Source organism: Drosophila melanogaster, chromosome 2R (assembly GCF_000001215.4).
Source record: "Drosophila melanogaster chromosome 2R".
NCBI classification, from domain to species: Eukaryota; Metazoa; Arthropoda; class Insecta; order Diptera; family Drosophilidae; genus Drosophila; species Drosophila melanogaster.
In genome coordinates, this window is record NT_033778.4 from 853,598 (window position 1) to 867,143 (window position 13,546).

General features: G+C 38.6%; 1 protein-coding gene across 1 annotated transcript; it reads left to right on the top strand.

Moving 5' to 3' along the window:
• The first annotated feature begins 1,216 nt into the window (after positions 1 to 1,216).
• CG46302 (uncharacterized protein) lies at positions 1,217 to 1,974 on the top strand. The gene is made up of 2 exons (NM_001347779.1): positions 1,217 to 1,319; positions 1,371 to 1,974. The coding sequence occupies exons 1-2, from the start codon at positions 1,275 to 1,277 to the stop codon at positions 1,839 to 1,841; spliced, it is 516 nt and encodes a 171-aa protein (NP_001334712.1). The 5' UTR covers positions 1,217 to 1,274; the 3' UTR covers positions 1,842 to 1,974.
• The last annotated feature ends 11,572 nt before the right edge of the window (positions 1,975 to 13,546 follow it).

The window sequence follows — 13,546 nt, forward strand, 5'->3', positions numbered from 1 at the left end:
TGCAATGAGTCCAGAGAAGACAAAAGCAATATACTTTACCATGAACGCAGAAATATATTTATTCATACAACAAATATCAGGGTGGGTACGAATTTCATTAACTGGGAAACAACTGTAAAATTTTGCAGCACCTTTGTAGATCAATCATACCACTGTGTCAGCACGGTTTTATGAAACGCAGATCAACAGATCTGTGCCCTTTGGACAGAATAACACGGGGTGATGATCTAGTTGTTCTTCTGAACCCTAAACTAAAGTTTTCTGACCATATTTCGACTATGGTCAATAAGGCCACGGGGTGTTCTTGGTTAAAAAGGAGGTCTAAGGAACATGATGATCCTTACATGACTTAAATTTTATTTATTTCGCTTGTCACCTGTTTGGAGTCCACAATACTTAGTCCACCGCATTGAATCGGTCCAAAAAAACTTCTTACTTCTTGCCTTGCGGCGCCTAAATTGGAATGCAAACCGTATATTACCTCCTTACTCCAGTAGACTATTTCAAATTCACTTACCTTCCCTAACTAACCGTAGAACGATGCTTGGAAAAGTCCTTATTTGTAAGCTTATTCCTGGTGAAGTTGAGAGTTCCGACTTTGTTAGTCGGCTTAACTTCTCTGTTCCAAGTAGATTCACTAGAAACTATTTACCCCTTTTCTTAAATCATTGTAGATCTAACTATGAGTTGACCCTTACAGAGTTTTATGCTCTGACTATAATAAATTTTATCCTATTATCTGTAATCTTGACTCTCTGACGCTCTTAAATCAATCAATTTTATGTTTCTGTTCAGGTCAATTTTCAAAGCATTAACTTTCTACGGTGCCCGATTATGTTCAGATATAGCCAAATACTGCTACAAATCAGGCAAAACAAAAAATTAAAACTAATCTTTAATCTGGCTTGGCATCACTCAACAGCTAATATACATAACCGAGCCAATATCGAAATAGTCTATAATAGATTAATAAGATTGTCCCAAAATTTCTCAATTAAATGTCAAGAGTCTGTGCACCGAGAATGTATGTTTTGTATTAGGCGTGAAATAAATGAATTGAATTTAATTTACATATTTAATTAAATTCAATTCATTCAATATTCGTTGTTCGCTTTGATGCGAAAGCCAACATGTGGGAAGAGGATGTTTTATTTAAAAACTAAACTAGTCTTCCATTCCCACTGTTCCAATGTTGGCGCTTAGAACCTCCAAAACTGTGATCTTTATGTATTGCAGATGCTTATCTGAAGTAAGATAATTTTTAATAAAAGATAATGAACACGTTAAAATACATTGATAATAAAGAAATAATAATTGAGGTGAGGAACCTATAAGAATGTAGTTGCTATAATTGAAATAAAGTTTAATAGATTCTTCATTTGGCTATAGATTACCTGATTGGAAATTTTACTGACGAACAAACTCTTCGTTCGTCACACAAGTATGGATTTCAAAATTCAGACGACTTTCTGTTGGTCATACGAATCGTGTCAAAGTTTTACAAGGATATTTTAGTAAAATGCGAAAAACTAACTCAATTTTCGTGTATTAACCCTGAAATGAGCCGGCATGCACATCTTGTGCTATCAGCACGCTATTCTGAGTTAAGAAGCCATCTCGAGCATTGGGAGTTCTTGGAAAAAAAGAATGTCATAGAATCTTTTGGATGGGACACACGGCTAATATTAGGAGATAGCAGCTTTGGAAGGCATATACATCAACTAACAACTTTGGTTTTCCAATACCGTCACATGCATATTCAAAAAGACTTGCATTTTGAAATGAATAACGTAATGTTAAGCGACTTCATTTATTTATTAGAAAATTTATTAGCCAGGTAACAATCCAAATATTAAACAAATATTATTGTTCTTAAAAATTCAGATTAATTGTATCTGGTAGAATATACAGATTTATATTTAAATATTGTTATTCATTTCTATCAAATTAATAAACTTTTCTTTATATAGAACGAAACGAAACTTTTCTATCGTTCACAACGAAGTAATGTAAGTCTAACAATAAATGATTTTCTCCAGCGCTTCTTTGGTCATTGCTTTCCGTACTGTTGATGTGGTCATATTTTCGCTTCTCTAGATATTTAGGGAACCGGGCTTAACTTAAAAGCCATATTTTCAACCAGGATACCCAAAACTATTGCCCTTTCGTGATACCTATTGATGGACTCTCCCATTGTAGACTCCAGCTGCAAGATCTAACAGAGAACGCTTTAGTTGAGCTTTCCGACCGTCTGATACCTGTTACTAAGTTGGAAGTGTGAACGAGAAATTTCAATTTTTTTGGAATATAGGTAGAAATTGGGAAAAAATCAGTTTTGGGCGGTTTGTGAGTGTGACAAAAAGTTTTTTTTACACATCAATAAAAGTGTACTCGATTAAGGGTTTCAAAAATAATCTTTAAACAGATGTCATCTACACTGATTTTAGTAAAGCGTTTGACTCTGTTAATTATTACCTTCTAATAAGAAAACTTGATCTTTAAGGTTTCCCTTTTGATCTTCTAAATTGGATTTCAAGCTATCTGAATGGCTGGACACAACAAGTCCTCTTTAAAAATTCTGTATCTTGTATTCTCCGAGTCACATCCGGTGTCCCGCAAGGGAGCCATCTTGGTCCGCTTCTTTTTACCTTATTCATTAACGACCTCCTCCTAATAATAAAACATTCGCGTGTACTTATGTACGCAGACGATGTTAAATTATGCCTCCAGTACAAATACACTTCGTGCCATTTAGACTTACAATCCGATCTAGATCGATTTCAAATATGGTGCCGTGATAACGTGTTAGACTTAAATGGCTCTAAGTGTAAAGTTATGACCTTTTGTCGTGCCAACCCTATACGCATGACTTACACTCTATGTGGGTGCTCCTTGGACAGAATAACACAAGTTGATGATCTTGGTGTTCTTCTGGACCCAAACCTAAAATTTTCTGACCATATTTCGTCTATTGTCAATAGGGCCAGGGGTGTGCTTGGTTTTATAAAAAGGTGGTCTAAGGAATTTGATGATCCATACTTGACTAAAACCTTATTTATTTCGTTAGTCCGTCCGATTCTCGAGTACGGGGATCCAAAAAAACTTTTTACTTTTTGCCTTGCGGCGCCTAAATTGGGATGCAAACCGTATATTACCTCCTTATTCCAGTAGACTACTTTTAATTAATTTACCGTCCCTAGCTAACCGTAGAACTATGCTTGGAACAGTCTTTATTTGTAAGCTTATTCGTGGGGATGTTGAGAGCCCCTACTTGATTAGTCAGCTTAACTTCTCGGTTCCAAGTAGATTCACTATATATCCCTTATCTTAAATCATTGTAGATCTAACTACGAGTTGCATGACCCTTACAGAGTTTTATGTTCTGACTATAATAGACTTTATTCTATTATCTGTAATCTTGACTCTCTGCCGCTCTTAAAGCAATCGATTTTAACTTTTTTATTACATAATTAGATCCTACTAACAGTAATATTTATTATAGTTATTTTACATTATATTCATTTCCTCGTTGCTGTTCTCTTTTTTATATCGCGTCTATATCTTCTCGCGAATCGAGCCGTACGATACACGGCAGCGCACCTCGGTCGGTTGGGCGGGAGCTGTGGCCGTGGGAACCGTGCGAAAAAAAAGAAAGTAAAAAATCAAAAAATATCAAAACATTTTTAAAATGTGTGGGCGTGGAAAAAGTTTTTTGGCATATAAATAGAAATTTAAAAGGACTAATAAAAATATAAATATCAACAAATTTTTAAAAAGTGTGGCTGTGGCAGTTTTGGTCGGTTCGTGGGCGGGGCAACATGTCTATGTCTCTAGAATCTGTATGCTTAATCTCAACCATCTCGTTTTTATAGATCCTGAGATCTCGGATTTCATAAAGACGGATAGACAGGGCCGGACAGTTTAGGCTATTAATCCTAATTAAGAATGTATATATATTTATATATTATATGGTCGGAAACGCTTCCCCTTACTAGTACACTTCAACAATTCTTTACGTGTAACAGGTATTACTAGTTTGTTAGAAGATAACTACGACAAAAGAAATTGTCAGGTCTCGCAGCCGCCAGTAGTTCTTAAATTGGTCATATTTTATTGCTAATATTGGAGACGCAATAAACCTCTACGGCACCTCAGCTTTCGTATATATGCAGAGCAGCTGCGTGACCATAGAATCACGCGACTGCACCTTCAGCTTTGCGTTCTGCTATTCGCTCTGCAAGTCAACACTCATTTTTCGTAACCTATGCCCAACAATCGTTTTAAATCGCTAAAAAAGCTTTTATCTCAACTTTTTGTACATTGTGTAAGTCAGTGTATAGTTGACGGCAGAGTGCGCGCGAGAAGTGAAGCGATTATATTGAGCGAGAACGAGCGATAAACCATTGCATGCATTTTCAAGTGCAATCGCTCAAAAGATGTCAGACTACTACAGACGACTACTAATTTTATTTCAAATATAATCAAAAGTCGAAAGAGGTATTCCCGCATAGTCAAAGAGCCCTTCTGGGTGGTTACGAAAGTCATTTATAAATTATTGAATTCGCCTTTTCATTTCTATTGCAGTTAAGGGGTGGACGCCAGTTATTTTTCTAACAGAATGTTAATAGTTGCGCTTTATGCAAAAAAATTCCTCGTTCGAATCCATCACTTTCTCATTAATATAAGAAGAGAGAAATGTAGCTAGTTTCTGGCAAAGCTCTTATTCTGCCATCCTCTCGCTTTGCTCATAGCTTCTCGCTTCGCTTCTCCTGCGGACTCTGCCGTCAGCCTATGTCATACAAAGCTGTTAAAGCTTGAACTTTAATTAAATCGTTATTGCTGCTAAGTGCGTTGGCTTAACAATTTTTGATTGCAATATTTTGATTAGATTAAAGGCAATGTGCATAAAAAATAATTCCGTTGGTTACGTAAGGCTCGAAATACATAAGAAGTTATATTTATGTTTGAGCGTACATAGCCAAGTAACAGAACCTTCCGCTAATGCTTCATTGCGCTTATATTCCCGCTAAATTTCTAATCGCTGTTCTGCCGGTATGGAGAAACGCTACCGCTGTTTCCAACAGGGTGACATATTTAAAGCGCAAGGCGATTGCAATTTATTATATAGTGGATCGATTAGCAGGGTCGTTGTCAAGTTCTACGTTAACTTGATGGTCTTATCGATTATCTGTAGTCATCTACCGGCTCGAGTGGAAGGTTCATCATATCAGGCGCAGTCACAACATTTTGTGGCCTATGAGGAAAACCTGCTCAAACAAACAATGTTAGCCGAATTATTTAACCACAAAGCTGCATTCCGGTTTTGGGCGTTATAGTGGGGGTGGCAACAAGTTTTTTGGCAAATCTATAGAAATTTGCAAGACTAATAAAAATAATTCAATAGTGTGGGGGTGGAAGTTTTGTACGGTTTTTGGGCGTTATAGTGGGCGTGGCAACATGGGTCAACAAACTTGCGCTGCGTTTTTGTCTCTAGAATCTGTATGCTGAATCTTAACCTTATAGCTTTTATAGTTCCTGAGATCTCAAAGTTCATACGGTTAGACAGACAGACGGACATGGCTAGATCGACTCGGCTTTTGATCCTGATGAAGAATACAGCACAGATTTTAATATCCGGATCTAACAACACATCCTTGGTGTGTGTGTTTTTTTTTATTATAACTCGACTTACGGTAGGAAAGCTAAAATCTTCTAAAGATACCACCTACCGTCCGTAGGTGGCATGCACAATTCATAATGCCCATTGGAATTATGCCTACGTAATAAAACAAAAACCTCCGCGTGCTCTTCAGTCCTTGCACGCTTACCGGAACTGCCAGTCAAGGTATGACTTCGATGAGCAGGATGTGAGGCCAGGTCACACTCCCTTCCTTCAGTGTAGGCCATGAGGGCTCCTCCTTCCACCCTTTAGTCGCCTTTTACGACAAGCCCAGAGCGCTGATGTAGTATTTTTGGTCCGCCACCACAGGACACATGTTTAGGCTTAGCCACCCACTCTGTTGGCCATCTTGTCTGATCGGACTCGCTTCATCAAATTAATGATTAGGCTGTATCCCAGCTCCCATGCCTCACTGTTCGCCAACATAGCCATAGCCATAGCTTGTTGGACAAGCTACTAAGGCTGAACGCGGTAAGACCACTTCCCCTGTCGCAACGTTTGCCATCTGTTCTGCCACTCACCCAGCAGACAGAGCCTGGATCTTCAGATCAATTGGCGGCCAGCCTGCCAGAGCTAGTGCCGCGACTTCGGATATGGTCCTGAATCATGTAATGAGCCCGAGGGTCATGAACCGTAGCACCGAGCTCGTTCCTTTCAGGTATGAACCCCTGCTAGTGGCATTGCTCCAGACTGGAGCAGCTACCTCCACCAGCAGTTTCCTGGCTGGATATCTTGAGCCACCGACGTTGGGCACGAGTCATACTACTATTCTGGATCGAGGGCACATGCTAGACCAGATGATGCACAAGATCTTTTGGATCACGTTCTTACTGAACGCCAACTAACTCTCGAAAAAAGATGGTGTGAAAACACCTCTTTTCGCCATCCAAACAGAAAATATATGGTCCGCTTGCCGTTCAAAACCTTATAGTTCAAGTTCTCGGACGATCTCGACAGATCGCCTTTTCACCTTGGAACGACTATTTCAACTTCAAACAGAATTTCATCAGCACTATGTATGTGCAATGGATCAGTATTTTGTACTACATCTGATACAGGAAAACGCTTCCAGTGAAGACAACTACGCGCACTGTAGCACTATTCCGCACAATGCTGTTCTAAAGAAGGATAATCTCACTAATACGACGCCTCCTGTAAAAGTTCGATTGCAAGATCTTTAAACGACATTTTGTGCCTGGCATTACGTAATGATCTGGACGGAGTCATTCTAAATGGCCGATTTTATCGGTATGTTTTTGTTGCGGGGTTCCAAAGAATGTACCTATGTATCGTCATCGTCATGCACCCGAACGACTCAATATCAGTGGATCTAGTGGTGTGATCAAACTGGTAACTTAAAAAAGATTTGTCTTAGTACAAATACTACCATCCGCTTCAACGCATCAATTATCCTCTTGCAGAACACGCCTTACGCATATGATGTGTTAAGTGGAAATGAAACCATTACGGGGCGCTTCAAGTACGACAAGATGTCAAAGGCGCCGTTAAATCAGCTGGCATGGATGTCCGGAAAGCCATCCAGCGCTTTTAAGTCACATTCTTGCACCTGATCTCTGCAAAACTTCGATATTCTAAATGGACAACAGGGATCCAAGTTCAAGATCAATCCCATTCTAAACGATCACTCTCTTATTCACCGTGGCACGTTTTTTTGACCCATTGGGGTTTTTAGCACATGTCAAAGATCCTCCTGAAAGACGTATGGACCTTCCGCGTTTAGCAAACCGATGGCTTACTACCACCGAACACTGTATTTGGACGAACACACAGAACCAAGAAAAACAGTTCGTTACATCTGGCGCTCGAACCCACGACCCTAATATTATGCTCATGCTCTATCGACTGAGCTAGCCGAGCTGCGAATTCCGTGGGAGGCAAGTAAGCGGATGGAAAAGTCCCGTTACCGGTACACGCCCTCAAAAAAACGGTACAAGGAGCGGAAGGAAAACCGAGGTTTCATCGGGGAGAGAGCGGCGCGAGTCCATCATCTTAAACGAGATTTCATTATGGCAGCACGCATTTTTCACGACCGGCGGTTGCGCCTAGCGTCACCCCTAGTGTCGCAATCCCATACCCGGGGAGTACGGTGGATCCTAAGGAGATCCCGAATGTCCAATTGGAGGACGAGGAGCCGACGATGGAGATCGAAGGAGCGGAGGTGAGACGGTCACCCAGGATCGTGGGGCGGGGGGGGGGGGGGAGGAGAGGGGGGTTTCCCTTGCACCCGCAAGTCGGCTTTGGGACCCTGTAGCGGGCCGTGCGCAAAAGGGAAAATAACGGGATCTGGACCGACAGTGAGTTAGAACGCGCGGAGAAGTCAGTGAAGTGTGAAGGACACAGAAGGAAGTATACAAGTGGATATCGTTGATATGGTTGAGTGGAGACAGGGGTGGCAAAGAAGGTCCCAGGCCGTTGCCTTAACACCTGGAAGATACACTCTACCCCATAACATCCTAAGCCCATTCCATCTGGTAGGTGGTGCTTCAGCGGAGACGGCAAGGACCTGGCGTTTTTGAAAGGGACAGTGGAGTCAGTGGTTGGCAAAGGTGGTCCCAGGCTGAGCGTTTCCTTAACCCGTGGACGTCACTCATTGCCCCAATAAGATCCTAAACCCATTCGAACCGGCACGTGGGCCGTTGTCAAGGACACACTGGACAAACAAGGCACGGCATCGCAGGAGCAACGTCGCGCAGCAGACGACGGTGAGCTGTAAAATTCTACGACGAAGAGACTTCAATCTTCGTCTTGGTCGGACAATCACACAAATCGTAAATTTGGTGGGACGAACACACAAACTATCTGAGCTAGTAGCGAGAAAAACCAAGCAAAACGCTTCTGCGTCTGGACATATACGACACAACCCACACCAATTTACTCGCATTTCGGAGTCGGGTCACACCTACTCGACATCTCACCATACTCTTACTCACTCACGCTCAGGACCAATAAAAGCGTCAGAAAGTGTCAGCCACTCTAGCGGGTAAAGCTATCCATTTAGAGCTGGTTACCGGTCTCACCACACAACATTTCCTGTGCCGAAGAGGACTGGTTCAACACAAGCACAGCGGCTGCGGTACTAATTTATCGCTGCAGATAAGTCTCAATAAGTCAAAGACGTGGTGATTCCAGAACACATCCTTCACACAGTTCTTTCAAGGAAACCCAATGATATATGACCATCTATTTACTGTACTCATACAGACAGAAACATGCTTCAATTTCAGACCAATTATGTTCTTTATCTGCAGACAAAGATGATCTGCAGTCACTGACTCCTGCACACTTTATCATCGGAGACTCGATGCTAACCCTCCCAACAGCCAGCACTCAGGATAAATCCCTGGACGCTTATTTCTTGGACGGACAACGTGTCCTACGACAGTTCTAGAAACGATTAAGTTCAAACTGGCATTCCCATTTTGATTGGTGAAATTGTGATTGTCAGGAATGACAGCACGCATCACTGACTTACATCCGGGTCTAGATGGTATGGTCCGTTTAGCGAACATTCAGACTGGTAAAGGCATTTATAAGCGATGCGTATGCAAAATATGTCGCTTACCTATCCAAAACTATACTGAAGCTGTTAAAAAAAAAAGACACGATTCTTTTCATGGCACCGTCAGCAAGGATGTCTTAATACTGGATTGGGGGGCGTCATGTACGTGCGATAGTTCACACCATGGAATGTCTGATCGATGATCTATCGATCACCTACCAGCTCTAGTGGAAGACGCAGAATATACCAATGCAATTGTTTTTCGTTTTAAGTTTAATTAATTTAGAAATTCTTAAATACGAGCTGTTCTCGGCTGTTGCTACGCCACTCCCCTGCACGCTACTTGTAGGGAGTTTTTAGGCTCCTCGCAAGCTGCAGAGAAGACAGCAAAGCATCACTTGTACCGTTCTGTGGGCTCTTCCAATCTGACATTCGATGAACTGAGAACCCTTATGTGCCACATATTGTCGGAAGTAAATTCTTAACCTTTAGTATCTGTTGGAAATGCAAAAGCCACACATATGTGAGAATGAGAGACCAAGAAGATCTTAGAAAGAGAGAACGCGCTCTCCCATTGATCTCTGTCAGTTGTTGGTTCCACACATATATAAGTTTAATAAGTTACCCGAAACGATCGTCCGCTCACCAGCAACGGTCAAGCATGTGGCCGGAAGCTCGCACATAGCCGGCAAAAGCTCTGCACATTGACAGAGGACGCTATGAGGTTTTTTCTGTGTTAGCATTTAAGTCAGTTCGCTTTGGGCAATCCAATAACAAAGAGCACAAGTTCATAAGGCCAACTCCGGCAATCTATGGTTATCATTATAACTATCATAGCTATCTGCGCTCCTAGGCCAGAAGCCAAAAGGAAGACAGTCATCTTCCCAACATAATCATCCTAAATCTTCAGTTGGATTAACATCGCACTAGCTGTGCGTGGACAGCAACGTGGAAGACTTACACGAGGGACGAGACTGAGGGATTCTACCTATTCACCTTTAGGGTCACCCTCCACACATTTAATTGGCATCCAACTACCGGAACCGAACCCACAAAAAATCATGTAAGTGAGCTTCTGTTCCCACACTAACTTCAAGCTGCATTTAGTACTTTAAAATTTTTTTAATATTTTCGCGGCTTAAATAAAAACAGGAAGATCTGAATTTCCATAACAATTCATATTATTAAATTGAATATAATTAAATTCGTGTTATTATTATAAAATCTTAATATCGAATTTAAATATTGATTGATATTGCTCCACCGTAGTGTATTACTTGGACACTGCCGCGAAGATTGATTGACTTCACAGTTTATACTCTATTGTGTGCATTTCGTTCCACTTTTGTGCATTATCTGGACACTGCTATTTCAGTTGAGCTTGGGTTTGCTAGCTTCACAGACGTCTTCTGATCTTTGGTTATTTGGCTTAGCTACCTCTACCGTTCTACACGAGGGACGAATCGCCTCCCACAGACTGCTGCGAGGGATTCTACCTATTCACCTTTAGGGTCACCCCCAAAAGAATAATAGCAGTGAATGAAAGTGAAGTGATTTTTAATATGTATGTATAACGGGCACAAAATAAAAAATAAACTTTTTGATTTATGTGCAAATTAAAAATGTTACTATTTAATTATTTAAAAAATTTAATATTTATTTGGTGATAGACTTTTTCACTTCGACTATTACAAGACACTTTATTACAAGCTTATGTTTGATTTGAAGCTGTTCATGATCTCGTCCCGATTTAGACTGATCTTGTAAATCTTAGGATTCTTATTCTTTAGGATTTTCTTGAGCTTTCAAATACGTTTAGGATAAAAGCTTTACACTGAAATTATTTTATTATGACTGATGCAGTTTGAAGCGCAATAAGTTGATCATGGCTTGGTCTCCAAGTGGAAGTTGTGTGTACTTTAAGTTTGGTTATTTATCGGGTGGATAAGAGTTGGCGACAAAAACAAGAGCAAAGGCAATGCTGCTGAGATTGGAGTTTGAAATTTGTTTATCAACTGGGGCAGAGTGCTATATTTATGGCTTGGATAACTTTCCCCTTCTAAAATGACGCGCCCCGCTTCATTGTGAATTTCGGTTAAATGCTCTCTTAATTCTGTTAAAAATTCTTTCTCAGTAATTGGTTTTTATAGTTGTGCTCGCTTTTGTTTGGTTACAAATATAATATTTCTGAATTTAATTATTAAAGTAAATTTAAATAAATGGGTTTAAAATATTAATGTTGTCAAAAGTAAGTTCTGAGTTGTTGGATTTTAAATAATCTGATATTTCCAGATTCTTCAAGTGGTTAGTGGTTATGTACTCAAGTATTTTGTTTTCTACACTGGTGTACGAATTATTATTTATTGTAGTTGTGCCGTTGAATGTTATTAAATATGAATCGTCTAAATGAGAATTGTTTACATTATTAATTATATTTATTAGAATAGCACCTTCTTGAAAGATATCTATATTTTTATTTTTTTTCGTATTTTAGTGCTCACCATTTAGTATGCGTGTAAAACAAGTTTTATCTCTACTTAAAATACCATAGTTCTTAAAAAAATCGTTATTAAAATTAGATATTTCATAGAAAGTATTTTCGCATTTTGAGACCTGATTGCTTATTAGTAATTTTCCATCATTATGTAAAATGGATCTGGCATAATAAATTTCGCATCTATTTGTTATTACAGGGTATTTAATATAAATAATTATGAGTTATTTATGTAGTAAAATTTTGAATACAGACATATGCCTTTAGATCTGCAATAATTACAGGTTTTTTTTTGGTGATTTAATATTTCCTTAATGTCTTCATTGATTTACATTTTTGTGTTGAACACATCAATTTTCGCAAGTTGATTATTATTTTGTTAGGTAAGTTTTTCATAACAACCTGTTTCTTATATCTTGTTTTTAGCTTATTTCTTTCACCATGTTTTTTTTCATAAACATCTTGCCGCCCTACATGACATTCTTTTTCGTGTTCAATTTTATTATAGAGGTTCAAAAGGTTTTTGGTTTGTTGTTGAATGGATGCTCTGATTGAATTCTTTTGCGGCTCTAATAATTATTTCAGAATGTTCAGTAAGATTAAATTCTTCCTTTATACAACGAGCTAATTCTGTTAATGTTGAATGTGCCCTTTCTACTTGTCCGTTCGAGGTACTGGTGTCTGGGGTCTGCGAAATGTAGAGTTAAACCACATCTTTGTGCAAAGGATTTAAATTGGACAGAGGTGAAGCTTGGTTCATTATCAGTCATAATTACTTTGGCGTGGGGAAATTGTTAAAGTAATTCCATTACTTTATTATCGATGATTAGTTTATTTTGAATTCCTTTTACTACTAGGAATTTTGAATACGCGTCAATGCAAGTTAAGAAAATTAGATTTTGGGCGTAAGAAATATCGAGGTGTAAATTTTCTTCTTCTTTAGTTGGAATAGGAGCTTCCCCAATAAGGATTTTTATTGGATGCGTCTTATTTTCGTTGCAAATTGTACAATTTTGTATGTATTTTTTTTAATCGGATAAATAATTTTGGCCAATAATATAATCTATTGATTTGTTTGTAATTTTTAATAATTTTCTTCTATTATTATAGCCTTATCTTCATTATTCTCTACGTCTTCCAGAAATATTTTGGTAAAAAGAAATTTGTAAAAAGTAAAATGATTTTTAAAGGTAATTGAATATGATAAAGACCTTCTAATGTGCAATGAATTCCTACCTTTGTGTTTGTTGGTAAATATTCTCTTAATATTCCTACTAAATTTTCTGGTGTGTCATATTCGATTATATGTCGTGTCTTATCAAACGGTTGATATGTCTGATTTAACGGTTTACGGGTCTCATGTATTACATCTTACAAAACTACTTTCAGCAGAATGTTGTGTATTTTGATCTGAGCTTGATTGTGCTATATCGTTGTTTGTAATATTAATTATTTTTATTCGAGATAATGCGTCAGCTACGACATTTGTTGTTCCGGGTTTATACATTAATATTATTATTATTATATAATAATTATTAATAATTAATAATATAATTATAATTATTATATAATATTATTTTTGGGGTGAAACTTTCGATGAAAGAATACCATCTTTTCATTTCTACGTTCGGGTTTGTATTTGAGGTTGTAAAGATAAAGATTAGTGGTCTGTTTGTATTTCAATACCGATTACTCCATATAAATAATTTCTAAGATTTTTAAGAGCCCAAACTATGTCTAACAATTCTTTTTTATTCGTGGCATAAAGTTGCTCGGTTTTACTTCTGTAAAACTGTTTTCTGTTGTCAAAGTGAATTTTTTGTTATAATCTGGTTGAACTAAATGAACTTGT

What these genes read in the sequence shown, in the direction of transcription:
- CG46302 (NM_001347779.1), top strand. Translation starts at nt 1,275, where the DNA reads ATGAACACGTTAAAATACATTGATAATAAAGAAATAATAATTGAG. An exon ending in ATAAAGAAATAATAATTGAG is followed by an intron (nt 1,320 to 1,370) that starts GTGAGGAACCTA and finishes AAAGTTTAATAG; the next exon opens with ATTCTTCATTTGGCTATAGA.